General features: G+C 36.0%; 3 protein-coding genes across 3 annotated transcripts in view; 2 read left to right on the top strand and 1 right to left on the bottom strand.

Annotated features, from left to right (window-relative positions):
* LOC311303925 (uncharacterized protein) overlaps positions 1-2,145 on the top strand; it is a 119,273-nt gene extending 117,128 nt beyond the window's left edge. The window contains exons 5-6 of the mRNA XM_084430671.1: positions 1,445-1,459; positions 2,013-2,145. Coding sequence (XP_084286797.1) covers positions 1,445-1,459; positions 2,013-2,128 — 131 coding nt within the window. The 3' untranslated portion in view covers positions 2,129-2,145. The remainder of the gene's footprint in view (positions 1-1,444; positions 1,460-2,012) is intronic.
* Positions 2,146-6,777: 4,632 nt separating this feature from the next.
* Positions 6,778-16,995, top strand: LOC311304152 (uncharacterized protein; the record flags this gene model as incomplete). Its single annotated transcript, XM_084431011.1, has 8 exons — positions 6,778-6,788; positions 7,105-7,316; positions 8,070-8,402; positions 8,787-9,020; positions 9,908-9,997; positions 10,271-10,378; positions 12,003-12,083; positions 13,308-16,995. The coding sequence occupies 8 exons, from the start codon at positions 6,778-6,780 to the stop codon at positions 13,478-13,480; spliced, it is 1,242 nt and encodes a 413-aa protein (XP_084287137.1). The 3' UTR covers positions 13,481-16,995.
* Positions 16,996-18,405: 1,410 nt separating this feature from the next.
* The window catches only part of cdx1a (caudal type homeobox 1a), a 15,864-nt gene continuing 14,874 nt past the window's right edge, over positions 18,406-19,395 (bottom strand). The window contains exon 3 of the mRNA XM_084430674.1: positions 18,406-19,370. Within this exon, the coding sequence (XP_084286800.1) occupies positions 19,179-19,370 (192 nt within the window). The 3' untranslated portion in view covers positions 18,406-19,178. The remainder of the gene's footprint in view (positions 19,371-19,395) is intronic.

The raw sequence follows: 19,395 nt of genomic DNA, 5'->3' as shown, positions 1-19,395 counted from the left end.
TCATTACTCCAGTCGTCACTGTCACATGATCCTTCAGAAATTATTCTAATATGATGATTGATACTCAAGAAACATTCATTATTATTTTAAATGTCGAAAACAGTTGTGTACAGTCTTTGATGAATAGAAAGTTCAAAAGAACAGCATTTATCTGAAATCTAAATCTTTTGTAACGTTAAACACTACCGCTCAAAAGTTTGTGGTTAGTAATAATTAAAATTTTATTTTTGGGGGAAAGAAATAAAATAAATCAGTACTTTTATTTATGAAGGATGAGTTAAACTGATCAACAGTTACAGTAAAGACATTTGTAATGTTAAAAATATATATATTTGAAATATATGCTGTTCTTTTGAACTTTACATTCATCAAAGCATTTTGAAAAAAAAAAAATCTGTACACAACTGTTTTCAACATTGAAAATAATAATGAATATTTATTGAGCATCAATCATCATATTAGTATGATTTCTGAAGGATCATGTGACACTGAAGACTGGAGTAATGATGCTGAAAACTCAACTTTGATCACAGAAATGAATTACTATGTAAAAAAAAATTAAAATTGAAAACAGCTGTTTTAAATTGGAATAATATTTCACAATATTACTGTTTTTGTTTGTATTTTTAATCAATAAATGCAGCCTTGGTGAGCAGAAGAGACTTCTCCTAAAAACATTAAAAATCTTACTGACCCCAAACTTTTGAACAATAATATATATATATATATATATATATATATATATATATATATACATATATATGTATGTGTGTGTATGTATGTATGTATATATATATAAATATAGCTGCGAGCAGCGATGGAGGGCCAAAGCCGGCGGTACCGCCACCCCGGTGCCTTTAGGTAACTAAAGGCACCGGGGTTGCGGTGCCACCGGCTTGGGCCCGTAATCGCTGCTCGCAGCTATATTTATTATTATTATTATTATTATTAATATTTAGTCAAAAGCATCTGAACTTTCCATGTACTAAGACTATTTTCAGAATTGAAAACTAGTTGCTCACTGTATATTGCCGACTGTTTCAAAGTAGTTTGTGAAAGCATTTCAAACAGTAATTTGCTACATTGTTGTCACATGAATAACCTATGCTGCATGTTTAATTCAGTGATGTCCAGCTATCATCGCAGCAATAAATGTGGTTAAAAATGTCTTGAAATAGAGTTGTGACTGTACTGTCATGTGACTGTCATGTGTCCCGCCCTCCAGCTCCTATTGGCTCAGTGAATGTGTCAATCATCTGCTCCTCCAGTGGGGTGAAGTCAGTGTCCTGCTCTTCTGACGGGGATCAGCTCATCTACAGCTGGACTCTGAATGGAGATCCACTGATGGATGGAGACACCAGCATTGAGCTGAATGACACAACTCATGGAGACATCAGCTGTAGTGTGAAGAACCACGTCAGTGACGGACAGAGGAACATTAGTGTAGATCAATGTCCTGGTGAGCTTTTCATACATGAATCTCCATGTATTTACTAAACTGCATCCTGGCCAAATTTGCCCATTGGCCTCTGTCCATCACGGCCTCCTAATCATCCCCATATATACTGATTGGCTTCATCACTGTCTCCTCTCCACCAGTAAGCTGGTGTGTGGTGGGCGTTCTGGCGCAACATGGCTGCCGTCGCATCATCCAAGTGGATGCTGCACATTGGTGGTGGTTGAGGAGATTCAACCCTTCCATATGTGAAGCGCTTTGAGGACCCTGAAAAGCGCTATATAAAATGTAACGAATTATTATTAAATAAAAAATTATTATTATTTATTATTACAGCAACAAGAGTGAATCTCACAAAACCTGTCAAGAACATGTCAGTCACATTTTAGTCAGACACAGCAACACCAGTGATGCAAAACAGTGAGTTCTCTTCAATGGACACAGTTCATTCTCACAACGTTTCTGGCTGAAAATGAGTTTATTTCAACCCGATCTCAGCAGTCATTTGTGTTGAAGTGTTTTCAGTTTCTGTGATTACAGTGATGTTTTATTACAGGAACAACTACTGAAGCTGTGACCTCTCGTTTGACCTCTACACTGACCAGTAGCACACAGACATCAGAACATGTTACGAGTTTAAAAGAGCACGCTACAGGAAACATGATGGATTGATTTTCTTTCTAATTGTTGTTTTCAGTGTGTTCAGTGTCTGTGGTGTTTGTGCTGGTCTGGAGTTTTCAGATGATGGTTCTGTTTGGTCTGTTAGGAGGGTTTCACATCTACATGAGACACACGTCAGGTGAGAGACATTTATGATCATCATTGTGGATTGAACATGCAAATATTAAGAGATGATGATAATGTGATGCTTTTAGAAAGAAAACAGGACGATCAAAAACTGAGAATGAGAAGATTTAGAGAAGAACATGAACACACAGCAGAAGATTCATGAGACCAGCAGCAGATCTCAGCACATCTATGAGAAACTCCTCCTTTTGCTTTCCTGTTTCTACGATGTTTTCAGGCGACGCCAACAATTGCGAAGATTTCAGATGATGCCAACTTTGGATCGACATGCCAAACTTTCAGATATTATCCTATAATATTTTAATATTATCATTATATTGTAATCGTTAAGCACAAGTTGTAATAACATATACACTATGTACTATATTACAGCTGTATATTACTGCCATATTACTGTGCACACTCATCTCTGGCTGATAACAGAATATTTCCTGAATTGTAACATTAAAACAAGCATTTTCTGTAAAGCTGCTTTGAAACATGTATTGTGAAAAGTGCTAAAAAAAATTAACTTGAATTTAAAACTGTTGCTCTTGATCATGTCTTGGTTTTGTGGTGTCTGGGGTTTTGCTGTGTTCATTGCAGCCCTGAGAGGACTACAGACACTCGATTTTTATACTCTCTTTTTCAGAGTACTTACATTTTAATTATGTATTGGTATATAAAGACAGTTTAAACAAATTTGGGGGAAAGTTTTTTAGAAAAAAAACCTGCCTACCCTGCCTTTAAATATATATCAAATATAAAACAATGTATTTTAGTAAATGAGTCCAGCTGTAACTCTAGTGTTCTCCTGCAGATGTCGCTAATAACCAGGAAAGTGTCTGTCTTTGACACTTATTTGTTAAACATAAATAGACTTTTACTTCAGTGTTAATTTTAATAAAGTTTATTTGTTTAAAATTGCACTAAAGAGCTATAGGCTATCATCCACCATCTGTGTGTGAAACATGAAACTGCATGTGATGTGTGGAGTAGTTTGAGTCAGTTGTGCTTCTTCTGTACTGATGAATCTGCTGGTTTGAGGAATCGTACTGGTTAACAATGATCACAGTATCAGAGCGGATCTGTCATGTTGTATCAAGACCGCTGACACTAAGAAAAGTGTAGGCCTATATCAAGATGCCATATGATCTACTGTGTATTATATTTGTCTGTGGGTTATTCCACAGGGGTTATTTAGAGCCCAGTGTTTCTCAACGGGTCGCTGAGTGTGCCGTCAAAGACAACATCGACAAAAATACGAGTAGGGGGAGAGTGGGGTGATTTGTGTCAGGGGGGGAAGTAGTTCCACCCTTGTTTCTGGAAAACCATAGAAGAAATTGGTCATGTGACCACATCATTTTGAAAAGCAATCACTTTTACTCGTCCTCCAAAGAAGAGAGACACATGGCATGAGAGTTAAGCATATTTTAGTGCAAAAAGCTGTTTTTTCCCTTTCAAAGTAAAATTTCTATGATTAAGGTTTTTTGATTGTAGTGTCTGACCAATTATAGACAAGTTTGAAAACATTTCACACATGTTTTAGTGCTTTAGTAGGCTACACAATGAGTCTATACAGTTAGCATAATGTTAGCTCTTAACTGCTGGATCATGCTAGTTTTTCAAACTTGTGGGTCCGGGGTGATTTGTGCCAAAGGGCCTGGGTTAAGTTGTGCCAGATCCAGACCACCTAGACCAACATTCTCAGAGGAGATAATCTTGACAAGTGAGGAGATGGGCATGCCTCATCATTGTTTGACTTGGGCCTGCCTGTTATTTGTTTAATTTAGCTAACACTGATTTCTGTTTTGAGTTTGCACTATGTTATTAAAGAGAAGTTTTATTCCATTTTTAAGTGGCCTATGTCACAATAGGATGTTTAGAAATTAACCTAGTCACTTTATTCTTATATGTTACATAATTGACAGACAGCGCTATGTCAATAGGCATCTATTGCCAAAGCCTTTTTGCCTGAAATGATTCACAAATATAATATATTGTGTTGCTATGGTGCTCTAAATGGTTGCTAGGGCGTAGCTTCATAGCTTCACAATGATCCTGAGAGACCTACAGTGAGGAAAATAAGTATTTGAACACCCTGCTATTTTGCAAGTTCTCCCACTTGGAAATCATGGAGGGGTCTGAAATTGTCATCGTAGGTGCATGTCCACTGTGAGAGACATAATCTAAAAAAAAAAATCCAGAAATCACAATATATGATTTTTTAACTATTTATTTGTATGATACAGCTGCAAATAAGTATTTGAACACCTGTCTATCAGCTAGAATTCTGACCCTCAAAGACCTGTTAGTCTGCCTTTAAAATGTCCACCTCCACTCCATTTATTATCCTAAATTAGATGCACCTGTTTGAGGTCGTTAGCTGCATAAAGACACCTGTCCAACCCATACAATCAGTAAGAATCCAACTACTAACATGGCCAAGACCAAAGAGCTGTCCAAAGACACTAGAGACAAAATTGTACACCTCCACAAGGCTGGAAAGGGCTACGGGGAAATTGCCAAGCAGCTTGGTGAAAAAAGGTCCACTGTTGGAGCAATCATTAGAAAATGGAAGAAGCTAAACATGACTGTCAATCTCCCTCGGACTGGGGCTCCATGCAAGATCTCACCTCGTGGGGTCTCAATGATCCTAAGAAAGGTGAGAAATCAGCCCAGAACTACACGGGAGGAGCTGGTCAATGACCTGAAAAGAGCTGGGACCACCGTTTCCAAGGTTACTGTTGGTAATACACTAAGACGTCATGGTTTGAAATCATGCATGGCACGGAAGGTTCCCCTGCTTAAACCAGCACATGTCAAGGCCTGTCTTAAGTTTGCCAATGACCATTTGGATGATCCAGAGGAGTCATGGGAGAAAGTCATGTGGTCAGATGAGACCAAAATAGAACTTTTTGGTCATAATTCCACTAAACGTGTTTGGAGGAAGAAGAATGATGAGTACCATCCCAAGAACACCATCCCTACTGTGAAGCATGGGGGTGGTAGCATCATGCTTTGGGGGTGTTTTTCTGCACATGGGACAGGGCGACTGCACTGTATTAAGGAGAGGATGACCGGGGCCATGTATTGCGAGATTTTGGGGAACAACCTCCTTCCCTCAGTTAGAGCATTGAAGATGGGTCGAGGCTGGGTCTTCCAACATGACAATGACCCGAAGCACACAGCCAGGATAACCAAGGAGTGGCTCTGTAAGAAGCATATCAAGGTTCTGGCGTGGCCTAGCCAGTCTCCAGACCTAAACCCAATAGAGAATCTTTGGAGGGAGCTCAAACTCCGTGTTTCTCAGCGACAGCCCAGAAACCTGACTGATCTAGAGAAGATCTGTGTGGAGGAGTGGGCCAAAATCCCTCCTGCAGTGTGTGCAAACCTGGTGAAAAACTACAGGAAACGTTTGACCTCTGTAATTGCAAACAAAGGCTACTGTACCAAATATTAACATTGATTTTCTCAGGTGTTCAAATACTTATTTGCAGCTGTATCATACAAATAAATAGTTAAAAAATCATACATTGTGATTTCTGGATTTTTTTTTTTTTAGATTATGTCTCTCACAGTGGACATGCACCTACGATGACAATTTCAGACCCCTCCATGATTTCTAAGTGGGAGAACTTGCAAAATAGCAGGGTGTTCAAATACTTATTTTCCTCACTGTATTGGTCGTCTGAGTAAAATGAGCCCGCCCCCTTGTCTCTATGACACTGTGATCCAGAGTTATGTTCAATACAAAATCCCTATGCAATAGTAGGAAAAACGCATGCTATGGTATTCCAGGGTGACAATATCTAAATAAACCTTAAATTAGTAATTTTGTATTGAATTTATCTTGCTTTCATATAGCAGTATGGTTCATAACATTAAAATGTTCTGTTTTACTTCAGAAATCACTGGCACAATTTACCCCCAATGTATTCCCCCAAAGGCACAACTTCCCCCGCACCAGGGGCAAGTTGTGCCATGAGACCACTTTTTTTCCAAGAGCTATATTTCTGAAACAATTTATATCAGATCCAAAGTTATTGTTCTCAGGGATGCACCACATCCTGAAATATATGTACATCCTTAAGTTGAAGGCATTACTGCCATGGCCTCACTTTAAAGTCACTTTGAGTAAAAACTGGCACAACTCACCCCACTCTCCCCTAAAGGAAGAGAAGAAGAGCCCTCAGTGAGAGATGCAAGAGCAATGTATGAGCTTGCCAATATTCCTATGTTCAGATCAGGAAAGAATATGTTAATCATGTCAAAAATATATCCGCTCTGGTTTCTTGGTATCACATTCTGCGTAGCTAAACATTGCAGTTTTAACACTATAGAAGCAAAACGAGCCAAATAAGCCTTCATTTCTGAACTTTATGCTAATACTCTCTGTGCCTTAATTCTATAAGTGACACCTTTGCTATTACACCGGATACCAGACTTTGCAGGGACATGTCTCAACTTTTAGCCGTGACACAGGGAACCAAATGTATGTTTGAATAGAATATGTGAAGATAAGTATAGGAACTATGAGTATATGGTATCAAAAGATATAATAGACCAAAATTTCATTCATAAATGGATTAATACAAGAATAATATGTTTAGGATTAATCATAAAAGAACAATCATGATAATCATAAGCATTTTTTTTTTTTTTTCTTATACACCACCTTCCCACTTGCTGTTTTAAATGTATGATTAGCACTTTTACACTTATTTTTGGAAGTGTGCCTGAAAATGTTACATCTTTTTACACCTTTCTAGTTTCACTGTCTTTAGTTAGAGTTGGTCTATGTCAGTGCACCCATCATCTGCCTTCCCCCATATGAGGAAACTTCCTCTTTTCTCGTGAAGCGGTCAGATATTTCCTCATGTGTCAGTCCAGAGTGAGTCTCTCTGTGAGGAGCTTCATGAGAGCCAGAACACAGACAGACTGAAGTCCAGACACTCATGTCCCCGTCTGAAGCTTCATCCACACTCTTCTGCTGCCGTTGGGCTCTTCTGGAAACTGGACTTTAGAGAAATGATGCTCATCTTTGGACTGATGCTGCTGCAAACTGCTGCATGTGAGTCAACTTTACAATGCTGTTCAATCTCATGAATCTCTGAAATAAAAACACTGTAATATATTACATTAACAGTGTTTCCAAAACAGTCTGCAGTGATCTATAGTCTTAGTGTTACTGATCTTATAGTGTGTATTTGTGGAGTATTAACAAAATGTGAGAGGAAGTGTGTTCATATTTTGTTAACGTAATCATTCATTTATATAAAATTATCATATGGGGATTCATCAAATCATGTCTCTTCATTAAATCTGATGTCACAAAGATCAAGACATTTATTTAAAAAGAAAGAAATTTTACAGTTTAACTGGATTTAACTTTTTTTTTTAAAGCTAAATCTATATAAAGCATCTATCTATTTGAGCATTTGTGTTTATGATGAAGATGAGCTTCACTTCAGATGAACTGAGCTCAGATGTTTCAGCGAGATCAGATCAAGAGTCTGATTCATTTCATCTTCTTTAATTCTGTGAATGTTTGTGTAATTTGTGTCTGATTTTAGTTTATGATGAGAGAAATATATATTTACATCAGCAGTAGCACTCTCTGTATGTATGTTGATCTCTATCTATCTCTCTCTCTCTCTCTCTCTCTGTGTGTGTGTGTGTGTGCGTGTGTGTGTGTGTGTGTGTGTGTGTGTGTGTGTGTGTGTGTGTGTGTGTGTGTGTGTGTGTGTGTGTGTGTGTGTGTGTGTGTGTGTGTGTGTGTGTGTGTGTGTGTGTGTGTGTGTGTGTGTGTGTGTGTGTTGTTCAGGTATGGAGTTTAACTGCAGGTTTGATCAGTCAGATCCCTGTTACGCTGCTCTGGGACACAAACTCAATCTGCAGATGGTGGATGCTAGAAATTATAAACTGAGGATAATGAAGAGAATATTCAACACCACAGTTGATCCAGTTTGTAGAGTAAAGAATGACAGTAAAACTGAGAACGAATGTGATCTTTATAATAACAGACCTGAAGTGACAGTCATTAATGGGACTCTGATAATAAACCGTGTGATCAGAGCAGATTCAGGGAATTACACTTTACAACTCGATGGCTCAGACGGCTCAGTAACATATGCAGATCTTCAAGTGAAAGTTGAAGGTACAGTAACTCTCATCAGACTCATTACAATCTCATGATCTCCAATGATCTCACTCTCATGCAAACGAATCAGTGGAATCTCTGTGAAGGTTGTTATTATTAATAATAATAATAATAATAATTAGTCAAAAGCATCTGAACTTTCCTAGGCTATTTTCAGAATTGAAAACTAGTTGCTTATTGTATATTGCAGACTGTTTCAAAGTAGTTTGTGAAAGCATTTCAAACAGTAATTTGCTACATTGTTGTCACATGAATAACCTATGCTGCATGTTTAATTCAGTGATGTCCAGCTATCATCGCAGCAATAAATGTGGTTAAAAATGTCTTGAAATAGAGTTGTGACTGTACTGTCATGTGACTGTCATGTGTCCCGCCCTCCAGCTCCTATTGGCTCAGTGAATGTGTCAATCATCTGCTCCTCCAGTGGGGTGAAGTCAGTGTCCTGCTCTTCTGACGGGGATCAGCTCATCTACAGCTGGACTCTGAATGGAGATCCACTGATGGATGGAGACACCAGCATTGAGCTGAATGACACAACTCATGGAGACATCATCTGTAGTGTGAAGAACCACGTCAGTGACGGACAGAAGAACATTAGTGTAGATCAATGTCCTGGTGAGCTTTTCATACATGAATCTCCATGTATTTACTAAACTACAGCAACAGCAACAAGAGTGATTCAGATGAGTGAATCTCACATAACCTGTCATTACATTTCACCCCAAAATCAAAAGAAATTATATTTTGTATGAAGAATTTATTTTGTATGAGGACTTCTCTTTATTTTATTTTATTTTATTTATTTATTTATTTTATTTTTTGCATTGTGACAAGAAGTAATACACTTCCTAAATTTTCTTCATTGTAATGTTCCAGAATAAAAAATAAATAAATTGTAAACACAATTATTACAATGATAATTTGGATTTGATTAGTATTACTGCAATTGCATATTTTTACATAAGTGTAAAAGGATGGCTTTATTTAGCATAATTTAAAAATGTATAAATACTACCATTGTACATGTTTCAATTTCAGTATGTATTTTTATAAATGTTATATTAATGAGAATTTCAGCTCGCCTACAATCTATAATAGCACTCTCATTTTTGTTTGTTTGTTTCATTTGTAAAGCGTCTTTGAGTTTCTTGAAAAGCGCTATATAAGACTTATGTATTATTATTCATTTTTCTCTTTTTTTTACATTTTCCTCATTAGAGGTGAGTTTTGTGGTGTAAATGTCACAATGAAATTGGTTAAATGCCCCTAAAAACAGGCAGTGAAACACTATGCAAAATATGACTTACTATTTACAGTTTTTGATTGTGAAGTGAAGGGTGACCTGTGTGTGTCCTTGAAAGGTTTTCTGAGATTCAGACGAATTGATTCCCTTAACTGAGCAATGTTTCTTCAAAATGATTAGCAATAATTTGTGTTGACGTGTTTTAAGTTAATTGGTTGATAGAGAATGCAGGTGATTCTGCAGTGGTGTTTTATTACAGGAACAACTACTGAAGCTGTGACCTCTCGTTTGACCTCTACACTGAACAATAGCTTACAGACATCAGGAAATGGTCGGAGTTTCCCATCCGGTATGAATCTCACCCTCACTCAAAGCTCTGGAACATTTTCTCCATTGATGTGTGAGTGTTGAACTGCACCGCAAATTACAAATAAACCTAATAATAATAATGATGGCAGTGAGAGGGGGACACTGGCTGTTCTGAAGCTAAAATTATGTTTGAACTAATTTACTTTGCTTTTAGTTGTTAAAGTTCTTGTTGCTGTTGCTGTTAATTTGAATGAACTTTTAGAAGCGGGTTTGGAGTTTGATTGAAATGACCGTGTGTTTCTTCCTTCCAAAGAAATAAGCCTTTATATGATTATTATGGGCTGTGTTGCGCTGGTGCTGATTCTGCTGTTCATCGCTGCATGTCACTTTTACAAGAGGAAACAGCTCAAGTCAACTCCAGGTCAGTTCATTTTGAATCTGTAGTCAGTTTACTGTAGTAACTGTAGATGTTAAAAGGGGTGGTATAATGCCCTTTTCACAAGATGTAAAATAAGTCTGTGATGTCCCCAGAGTGTGTATGTGAAGTTTTAGCTCAAAATACCCCACAGATATTTTTATATAGCATGTTAAAGTTGTCAGGGTGAGCAAAAACGCACCGTTTTTTGTGTCTGTCCCTTTAAATGCAAATGAGCTGCTGCTCCCGGCACAGAGGGCAGAGCTTCAAGAGCTCGTGTCCTTTTACCTCACACAGACCTGCACTGAACATTGCAAAAACTTTTAGGCTTTTATGTTCAAACTGGAGTCAGACAATGATGGAGAGAATCAAGAAAAAGTGAGCACATGTAGAAGCAATAGGACATTTCTGGATGGTTAGTTGATGAATTTATGTAGCTTATGTGTAGTTATCTTCTAGTTATTGATTAGCATATTCTATCATCATAATCTATAAATTGCGTTCCCGGGGGCGGGGTTTATGTAAATTTTAGGGTTGGTGATGTCACTAACCCGGGAGGAATGTCGTGTAGTCTCTACCAGCCGTTTGTTGTAGTCCTTAAAAAACAATTTCTTTAAAAGCAAATATCTCCCTTTGCTTTGAACTTTGAGCATTGTAACTTTGCAGATGTTGTTTATGCTCAAACAGCAACATTACACACTAAACTAAAATTTTAAAAAGTGAAATCATAATCAACCACCCCTTTAAAATGCTGTAGCATGCAAGCAGCAATTACAGAGCCAAATGCATTGATTAATATTCCTCAAAAGGCTGAGGATATTTGTGGCATACATGTTATTATGCTGCATAGATTTGGAAAGACAATTGGTCCAAAGGCCAGAAGTAGAAAGATTACAGTTGTGGTGAAGATGATCCGAGACAGTTTTGGTGGAGATTTGACAAACCTTGTCAGGTGAGTCATGAGAAACAATAAGCAAATTGGTTCAAAATGGCAGAAAGGCCTCATGAATATATAGAAAGAAAATGTTTTACTTTAACTTTTTGACCATTAATTGTACTCACGTATGATCATGATAAAAGTCATTGGATTTATTATGAAGCACAATTATTTTTGTAAATCATTCATAAAGCTTTTCTGACATAAATACTTGTATTTATGAAAGTGTTAATATTTTCACAATGTAAGGTGGTATGAAAAAAAATTACGCCATCTTCCAACACATACAAGTTTGATATATATAATATACAAATATATAATTACAAATAAGTTAAATGTGAAAATAAATTGCTCATTGTGAATGCATGCCGTTTACGAATTCATTAACATGTGTTTAACTATAAAGTCTGAGTTTTATGAAGCATTTGTGAATCCAGAGGAGAGTTTATAGGACGGTACTTTTTACATGTAAATTACTCTGAATTTACTTATATATTTACGGACGTTGTATTAATAAGGTCCAATATATATACGGGTGGAGAAGATTCTCTTTTCTGTTGATGTGATGTCGCATGATGACGCATGATCTGAGGATTATCTGTTATAGAGGCTAGTTTTGAAGCTAATAATTCGTTAATGATTGAAATAACAGATTGGAGTCTATATGTGTCTAATGTCAGTTTTCCTCATCAGCCCCTGCTGGAGATACGGAGCTCGTTTATGCTCAGATCTCTCATGAGAATCACAACAAAAAGAGTGAAAAGAAGAAACAAGGTATGAATGAAAAAACACACTGAAACTACATCATCTACAAACAAATACAACACAAGAATCTTTCAGCTTGTGTTTTTTTATTAGTGATGCTACAGCGACTGTCTACAACCAAAAGGGATATTTCACCCAAAATGAAAATGTTGTCATTACATTTCATTGAACACAAAAGAAGATATTTTGAAGAATATCTGTTGATGGTAGCCATTGACTTCCATGGTATCTTTGTTCCTACTTTGGAAGTCAATACCGTCAACTGTTTGGTTACCGACATTCTTTAAAATATCATCTTTTGTGTTCAACAGATGAAAGAAACTCATACAGTTTTGCAATATATTGAGGTTGATTAAGTAATGACAAAATTTCCATTTTTTGGCTGAACTATCCCTTTAAGGTCATATGCAGTCACTGTAAAGCCTTCTAACTGATTTGTCATTGCAGATTGCTTTCAATGACATCACCCTTTTAGACTAAACGAAAAGATGATGTAAAAAGTAATTGCATCTGTCTTTTGAAATCATGTATTTTACAGTTTGAAAGCCGTTTAATGGATTCATTGAGAAGATCATTTTTTCAAACACTGATAATGGTGTTCAATAAGTGAAACAAATATTTCAGCTGTACGTTCGTCGATGATTTTGCTCTAAATCAGTCAGACTATTCAATTGTGTTGTTTTCACATCTCATGTTCAATGCAAACATCTTAATGCATGTTTTTAAAAATAGACAATTGACGACTTTTCCCTCATGATGATGGAAAGACTTCGACTGCTGTGTTGACTACATCAGTCTAGCTCGACCATACAACACTTTTTATTGCATTAATTGTTACATTTTATAATTAAATTTTAAGTGAAATTGCATTATTATATTAAGTAGAATAAGTTTGTTGTTTTCAAAGACTGTAATTTGTAAACCGGAATGGAAATGGTTTTGGTCGTGGGTTGTAAAATAAGTGTACGATCTCTGTTGAAACACCAGCATTAGAAACAAAAGTTTAGACTTCCATTAAAGTGGACGTGTCTCACACAAAAAGCGAATTATTCAGTAGCGAGTCGTTGAACTTGCTCCATTTATTTTGGATGGATCTTGCGTTTTGTTTGCTACTTTAAAACAGTAAAACAGTTTCACTACTGAAAAAGCATTTGTAATGTTGCTATTGTTCGAAGGAGACTAACAGTAACTAACAGTCTTGTCCTGTCATCATTTTTCCTCTTCTGTCTGCAGCATCTCTGGCGCCTGCTGATGTGGAATACGCTGCGGTCGAGCCGCAGACGAAGAGGAAGGAGAGAAAAGAGGAAGAGGTTCAGTACGGAGAGGTGAGGTTCACTCCGAACCGCTCAAACGCTCACCAGGAGCCTAAGGAGGAGTGTTTGTACTCTCAGGTACAGAGAAGATAGTTTCACAACCAAACTTGTGTGAATGAAGTCCTTATGGTCACTTTGGGAGTTTTACAGTTTATAAAAAACATTTTCGTGGAGTATCGGAGAAAAGTTTTTGTAATTTTTTTTGTGTTTTTTTTACATGTTGTTGATGGTATTGTGTGTTTATATTGTGTGTCGTGTTATGGACTATCCCAGCTAACAAAAACATGACCTTAAAATGTTTTGCGAATGTTCCTATTAGGTTATGAAAAAGTTATTTCTGAATGTACTCTGAACATCGTTTTTTTTTTTTTCTTATGCCATTTATTGGTTATGCAAACGTTAAGGGAATGTTCCATTTCATTATTGGAAACATTATTAGAATGTAAATTTTTATGTTCTCTAAACATTCTGAAAAACATTAGAAAATGTTCCATAGAAAAAAATGTTCCATGGGTGATGTGTAAATTAGGTTTTTATGCTAACATTTAAAGATCATATAACTTTAAACGAATATTCTATTAATGTCACTGGATGAATGTTTGTTCATAACTTTAAGAGAGCCTTGCCAGAATGTCTGCTGAAGTTCCTGTTAGCTGGAATAGAGTGTGAGTTTTAACATTCGTGTCTAAGTTAAACTGTGACACATCCAGTTAACCAAGCTGAGGAGAAAAAGAGGAAACCATATATGTATTGTTTTCCATCAAACTAGCACTTCTGTTTTTAGCGCTTCATGAATTGTGCTGTCGGCAGCTCTAACAAGAAGAAACATTAAATGAAAGCAGACTTTTCATCATGAGTCTCAAAAAGGGGATCTGATGTGGTCAATTTCTCAAAAGTAATGAAAATACAGCCATTTTTAATTATATTTAAAACAAAGCAATTCAAAATCTGAGCTTTGCTAGATTTCTAGCAGATACTGGTTAGTGAAGAGAATTTAACTTTAAAGCATGTCAAACATCTGCAAATGAGGTTTATTTATATGGTACATGTTATTTCAAAATGTTTACAGAAAAATATAGCTGTAATAATTTCTTAAATTTCCTTAAGTACAAAGAGCAAAGAAGTCTAAAGGTTCGCTCACACTGACTGGGTTAAATTGCTTATAGTAGACTTGGTTAGTTTCTACCAAGTAAACTGGTCAAGGATTCAATTCCAAGATAAAAACATTATTGCTTGAATGCACAGCAAGTTGCTTTGGATAAAAGCATCTGCCAGAGGCAGAAATGTAAATACTCAGCTTTCATTGAAAATTAATGTTAATTAAAATTACATTAATTTTAATCCATTTATATTATTGGCCAGATCTTTATGTATACTTGGATATATAGTATATCCAACTTTATTTGCATACATACAGTACACTCACGTAAAGTGAGACATACTGTAAAGCAAATCTCAACTGATTGATTGCTTGTATATCATCACAAAATGTAACTATTATTAAAAGACATGTTACTATTATGTTATGTTATTACATATTATTATGATATTACAAATTTTAACAGTACGGTTTTCTGTAAAGCTGGTTTGAAACCATGTGTATTGAGAAAAGACAATATAAATAGTAAAATAAAAAAAAATTCACAATATAATTTTTTTTTTACTTGACTTGATATTTATGCTGTCAGTGTGAGCGGCCCTTAGAATGACCCTAATTACATCTACTTTCGTTTTATTCATGCGGATTAGGAACATATTTGTCGTAACTGTATGTAAGAGTCGTGTTTCGGTCAGTTCCTTCAGCTTGAGATTGGTTTATAAATGTGAGGTTGGTTTTAACTGTTGATTTCTGATGTGGATTTCTTAAATGTGGTTTCCTGATCATATCATGTGATTTCCTGCATGTGAGTGGAAACATCTCATCCCTTCTCAGTGCAAACGGTGAACGCTGTGGTCAATTACATTTCTGTTGTGTGCATGCAACACAGTGTGTAAATCAATTTTGAGACATTTCATATATGTAGGCTATATGAAATGTCTCAATAAAGAAATATAGAAAAAAAGAGTTTGCTCGGGTGCATATTAATGATTTAAATAATTATATTTGTTAGTGTAAAACTCTCTCTAATAAGACATAAGGTGTCTTATCAATCCACACAAGTGGTCAAGACGAGTAATGTCGGTCAGGGGTGCGTTTCCCGAACAACGACGTAACTCGCTGCTTGACTAGTACGATGCATCGTTGAAGAACTCAACTAGCTAGTCACGACTGTTTCCCGAAACTGTATTGTCGCAAAGTGGTCGTTCAACCACGTTGGTTTATGACGTCACGCACGTGGTGGAGTATTACCTTCTTTTAATGAAACCATTTGAGTTCGAATTAACGCTAGATGTTTTGCTATAAATTACAGACATGACATCTGAAGACTATTTCTCATTTTTCTCAGTTATTTTGCTTTATTTCCAGATTCAATCATAGGCTCGTTCTTACATAGTAGAGCACGTTCGCACATGAGCACTCTTCAAAAACGGTGCTTTAAATCGCATGGCAAACTAAAAGTCGTAATTGACATTTGTATGTAGGCCTATTCGAAGACACAGGTTGTACTGAATGTCAGCTTGCTTGTTTTGCTCAAGATAAGGATTCACTAACTCCACATGTCATGCAAACTAGAAACTCTGCTTCTAACCACAGGTCGAGAGCTGTCGTGCCAACCACACAACTCTGCGATGCTGTTTGCGAATGTTCGTTAGAACGATGGTTTCTGGCAACACAGAGTCGTTGAACTATGCTGATAACGACGGAACTTGCGAACATAGTTGGCTAACTATGCTTTTGGGAAACGCACCCCTGATTGAGTGATCTGAAGCATGTTTTGATGTGGGGTTAAAGGGATGGAGATGCTGATTACCTTGCAGCTTCAGTTTCCACTTTACAACTTCCACACGGCTAATGATTAACATGCATGTGGACACGATGCAGAATATCATCCTGCTGTTATCTGCATGGCTGTAAACAGACTTTCTCGAGAAAATGCCGAAGGAAATAAAGGATATAAGTTTAATTCTCCTGTATAATGTGTTTTCACACTCATCAAGATAAAATTGTAAATAACACATTAGGTACATTTCTTGGCTTCATGTGTAAAATACTTGGTTCCTAAATAAAGATATTTAAAGTGTGAAACAAGATAGTTATCTCTTTTTGGAGACGCTGCAGTAATAGGCAAGGCAAGTTTATTTATATAGCACATTTCATACACTGTCAATTCAAAGTGCTTTACACAGAAAGGAATTAAAATACTCACAAAATAAAAGCAAGGAAAAGTAAAACAGTTAAATCAGGAAACACCAGGAAACTGAAGGAAGGGTCCGTTTTTTAAAGAGCGAGCCGTACAGATGCAATGATTTGTTTCTCTGAATCATATGCACGTCATGCATTCATTCACATACGTTTTTTGCACTTTTCAGCATCAAGAATTTCACTAGAAATGTATAATTAAAATGAATACTATTTTTCTTCTCTTGTGTTCCTGAAACCTAAAAATGTGTTTGTATGGTTTACTATTACTTATTTCACCCAAAAATAAAAGTCATGTCATCATTTACTCACCCTCATGTCATTCCAGACCTGAATGACTGTATTTCTTCTGATAATTTAGAAAATAAAACGTTCAGGACCCCGCTGACTTTCATTGTATGAGCAAAAACAGTTGAAATACCATATTTGTGTTCAACAGAAAGAAAAAAATATATTATTTTGGTGAATATCTTACTTGAATACTCTTGAAACTGAACTCCTTAACTGATTATGTTCAAGGAAAAATCACACTTTTATTGTTCCTTATAATTTCCTTTTTTGAGCTCCCCCAAATTTTACTTTCGCTTTAACAACCAATGAAATTCATTTACATATAATATGACATTGTTGAATTCATCTTTGCATCACAACAGTTTTTGACCTAAAGCATTTTTTTCATCCCAAACCTCAATGACTTTCTTTTTTGGTGAAGAACATTTGAAAAGCTTTCTTTTTTTTTTTTTGGACCCCATTGACTTTCATTGTATAAACAAAAACTTCATAAAAATATCTTGTGTTCCACAGAAGCATAATTTTATTTGTATTACAATATCTTACGGAAATACTCTTAAAACTGAAGACTAACTTATTACTTGATTATGTTTACAAGTTAAAATCACACTTACAATTAATCTCAGTGTAAAATATAATTGGACATTATTGAATTATAAAGCAGTTTTTTATAACCATTGCTGGAGATGGACAGACTTGATTGAAGTGTGAACACTGGTGACTTTTGACACGGTACTTCAACTTAAATATATAGTGTCAGTACTTTTGACACATCTTGTGTGTTCCTTCAGATGAGGGTCAATGGTGACATTGTGAAACCAATCAAACATTAACAGTTCAAACGCGTGATCTTGAAGGACATGAGATGAACGTTACTGGCATCAGGTCTTTATTGGCTTTTTAATTGGCATGAATCATCTGACTTTGAACAGGCCACACACCCATGCCATCCGTACGGATCGCAGCTTCTGCTCGACCTCTGGCTTGTCTGTCAATGATTGAGCGTGTTGAGTACGTGGTCACCGTTTCTGCTTCTGTTTTTATCAATAAGCTGTGTTTGTTTCCTTGTGTTATCGCAACTTATGATCCACACAGTTCATTGTGATCGGTAAACACTCGCACGGTTTCCGCCCTCTCAAAGTACAGTTTGATTTAGAGTTTAAATGTCATTGTATGATTTAGTTAAATCTGATAAAAAACGGTCCGGAACAAGTCGAGGTCATATTCAAAAAGAAGTACGAAATTATACTTTACTTTAAAAATAAATAAATAAATAATCTTTTTTTTAGGAACATTAAGATTTTTTTGTCCAATTTTCTGCCCCAATTTCTCTTTTGAAAAAAATAAATAAAAATGCAGACAAATATTTTATTTAAATTGTGACATTTACACACCATTGTAGTATTTAACTGATTTATTCTGACCTATAAAATCATTAAAAAAGATTGTATTATAAAACGGTAATGAGAATCATCATTGAGAATAATGGCAATTACACTGTAAAAACTTCAAACTAGATAAGTTTGTGGTTCACATAACACAATATTTTGAGTTTCTGTTGATTAAACCAATCTCATTCATTGTATTAGCATCATTTTTTTTATTCAATGAACTAAAAAAACTCTTAAGTAATACTGTAAATTACAGTAATTAGACTTTGGAGGAAAATTTGCTTACTTGTCATTTAAAACAATGTAAAAACCAAAATTCTTAATGGTCCTAAAAAATTGTTTTTTGTGAGATTCACATCCTTCACAGAATCTCCAAACGAGCAGTTTTACATTCTCCTCAAATATCTTTTAATTCAAATTTTTACACTTTTTAAACAGAATAATTACACAGAGTTGACTCTTTGTTTTTTAAAAAAATGTCAGTTTTCCAGTAGGTGTAAAATATTTTACATAGCAAAGCAAAGCAGTAGTGATGCACGCGCTGCAAATATAGTCATCAAATCATCATCGTCGTCGTTAGTGAGGTCATCAAAAGCAGTACGCAAAACAATTTAGAAAGCATTATGACGTGTCTTCAGTCGTCCGACATACTCTGAGATCAAAATTTTTTACAAAAATTGAAATACTGTGTGCATTATCACAATAAAACATGTTTGCGTGTCATTTGTGTAGTGCAATATGAACGTTCCATTCAGTGTCGCTGAAACTGTGTAAACATGTACTGTTTGTCCTTCTGTCTGAAAGGTTCTCAGTATTCCTCTTTAATGGTGGTCGATATATTGTCTGTCAGCAAAGCGTTGTTGGTGCTGGAGACCATGGTGGCGCTGGCGTGACTGGGCATGCTGGGAGGTGTGGACGTAGAGCTCTGCTGAGCCTGCTGCAGTCGCTTCTTGTTCATTTTCCTTTCTTTGGCTCGTCTGTTTTGAAACCAGATCTTCACCTGTGAATCAGAGAGTCAACGTGAT

This window comes from Rutilus rutilus (assembly GCF_951802725.1).
Source record: "Rutilus rutilus genome assembly, chromosome: 14".
Classification (NCBI taxonomy): domain Eukaryota; kingdom Metazoa; phylum Chordata; class Actinopteri; order Cypriniformes; family Leuciscidae; genus Rutilus; species Rutilus rutilus.
The sequence above is the reverse complement of the archived record's forward strand: the minus strand, read 5'-3'. Positions and strand labels throughout refer to the sequence as shown.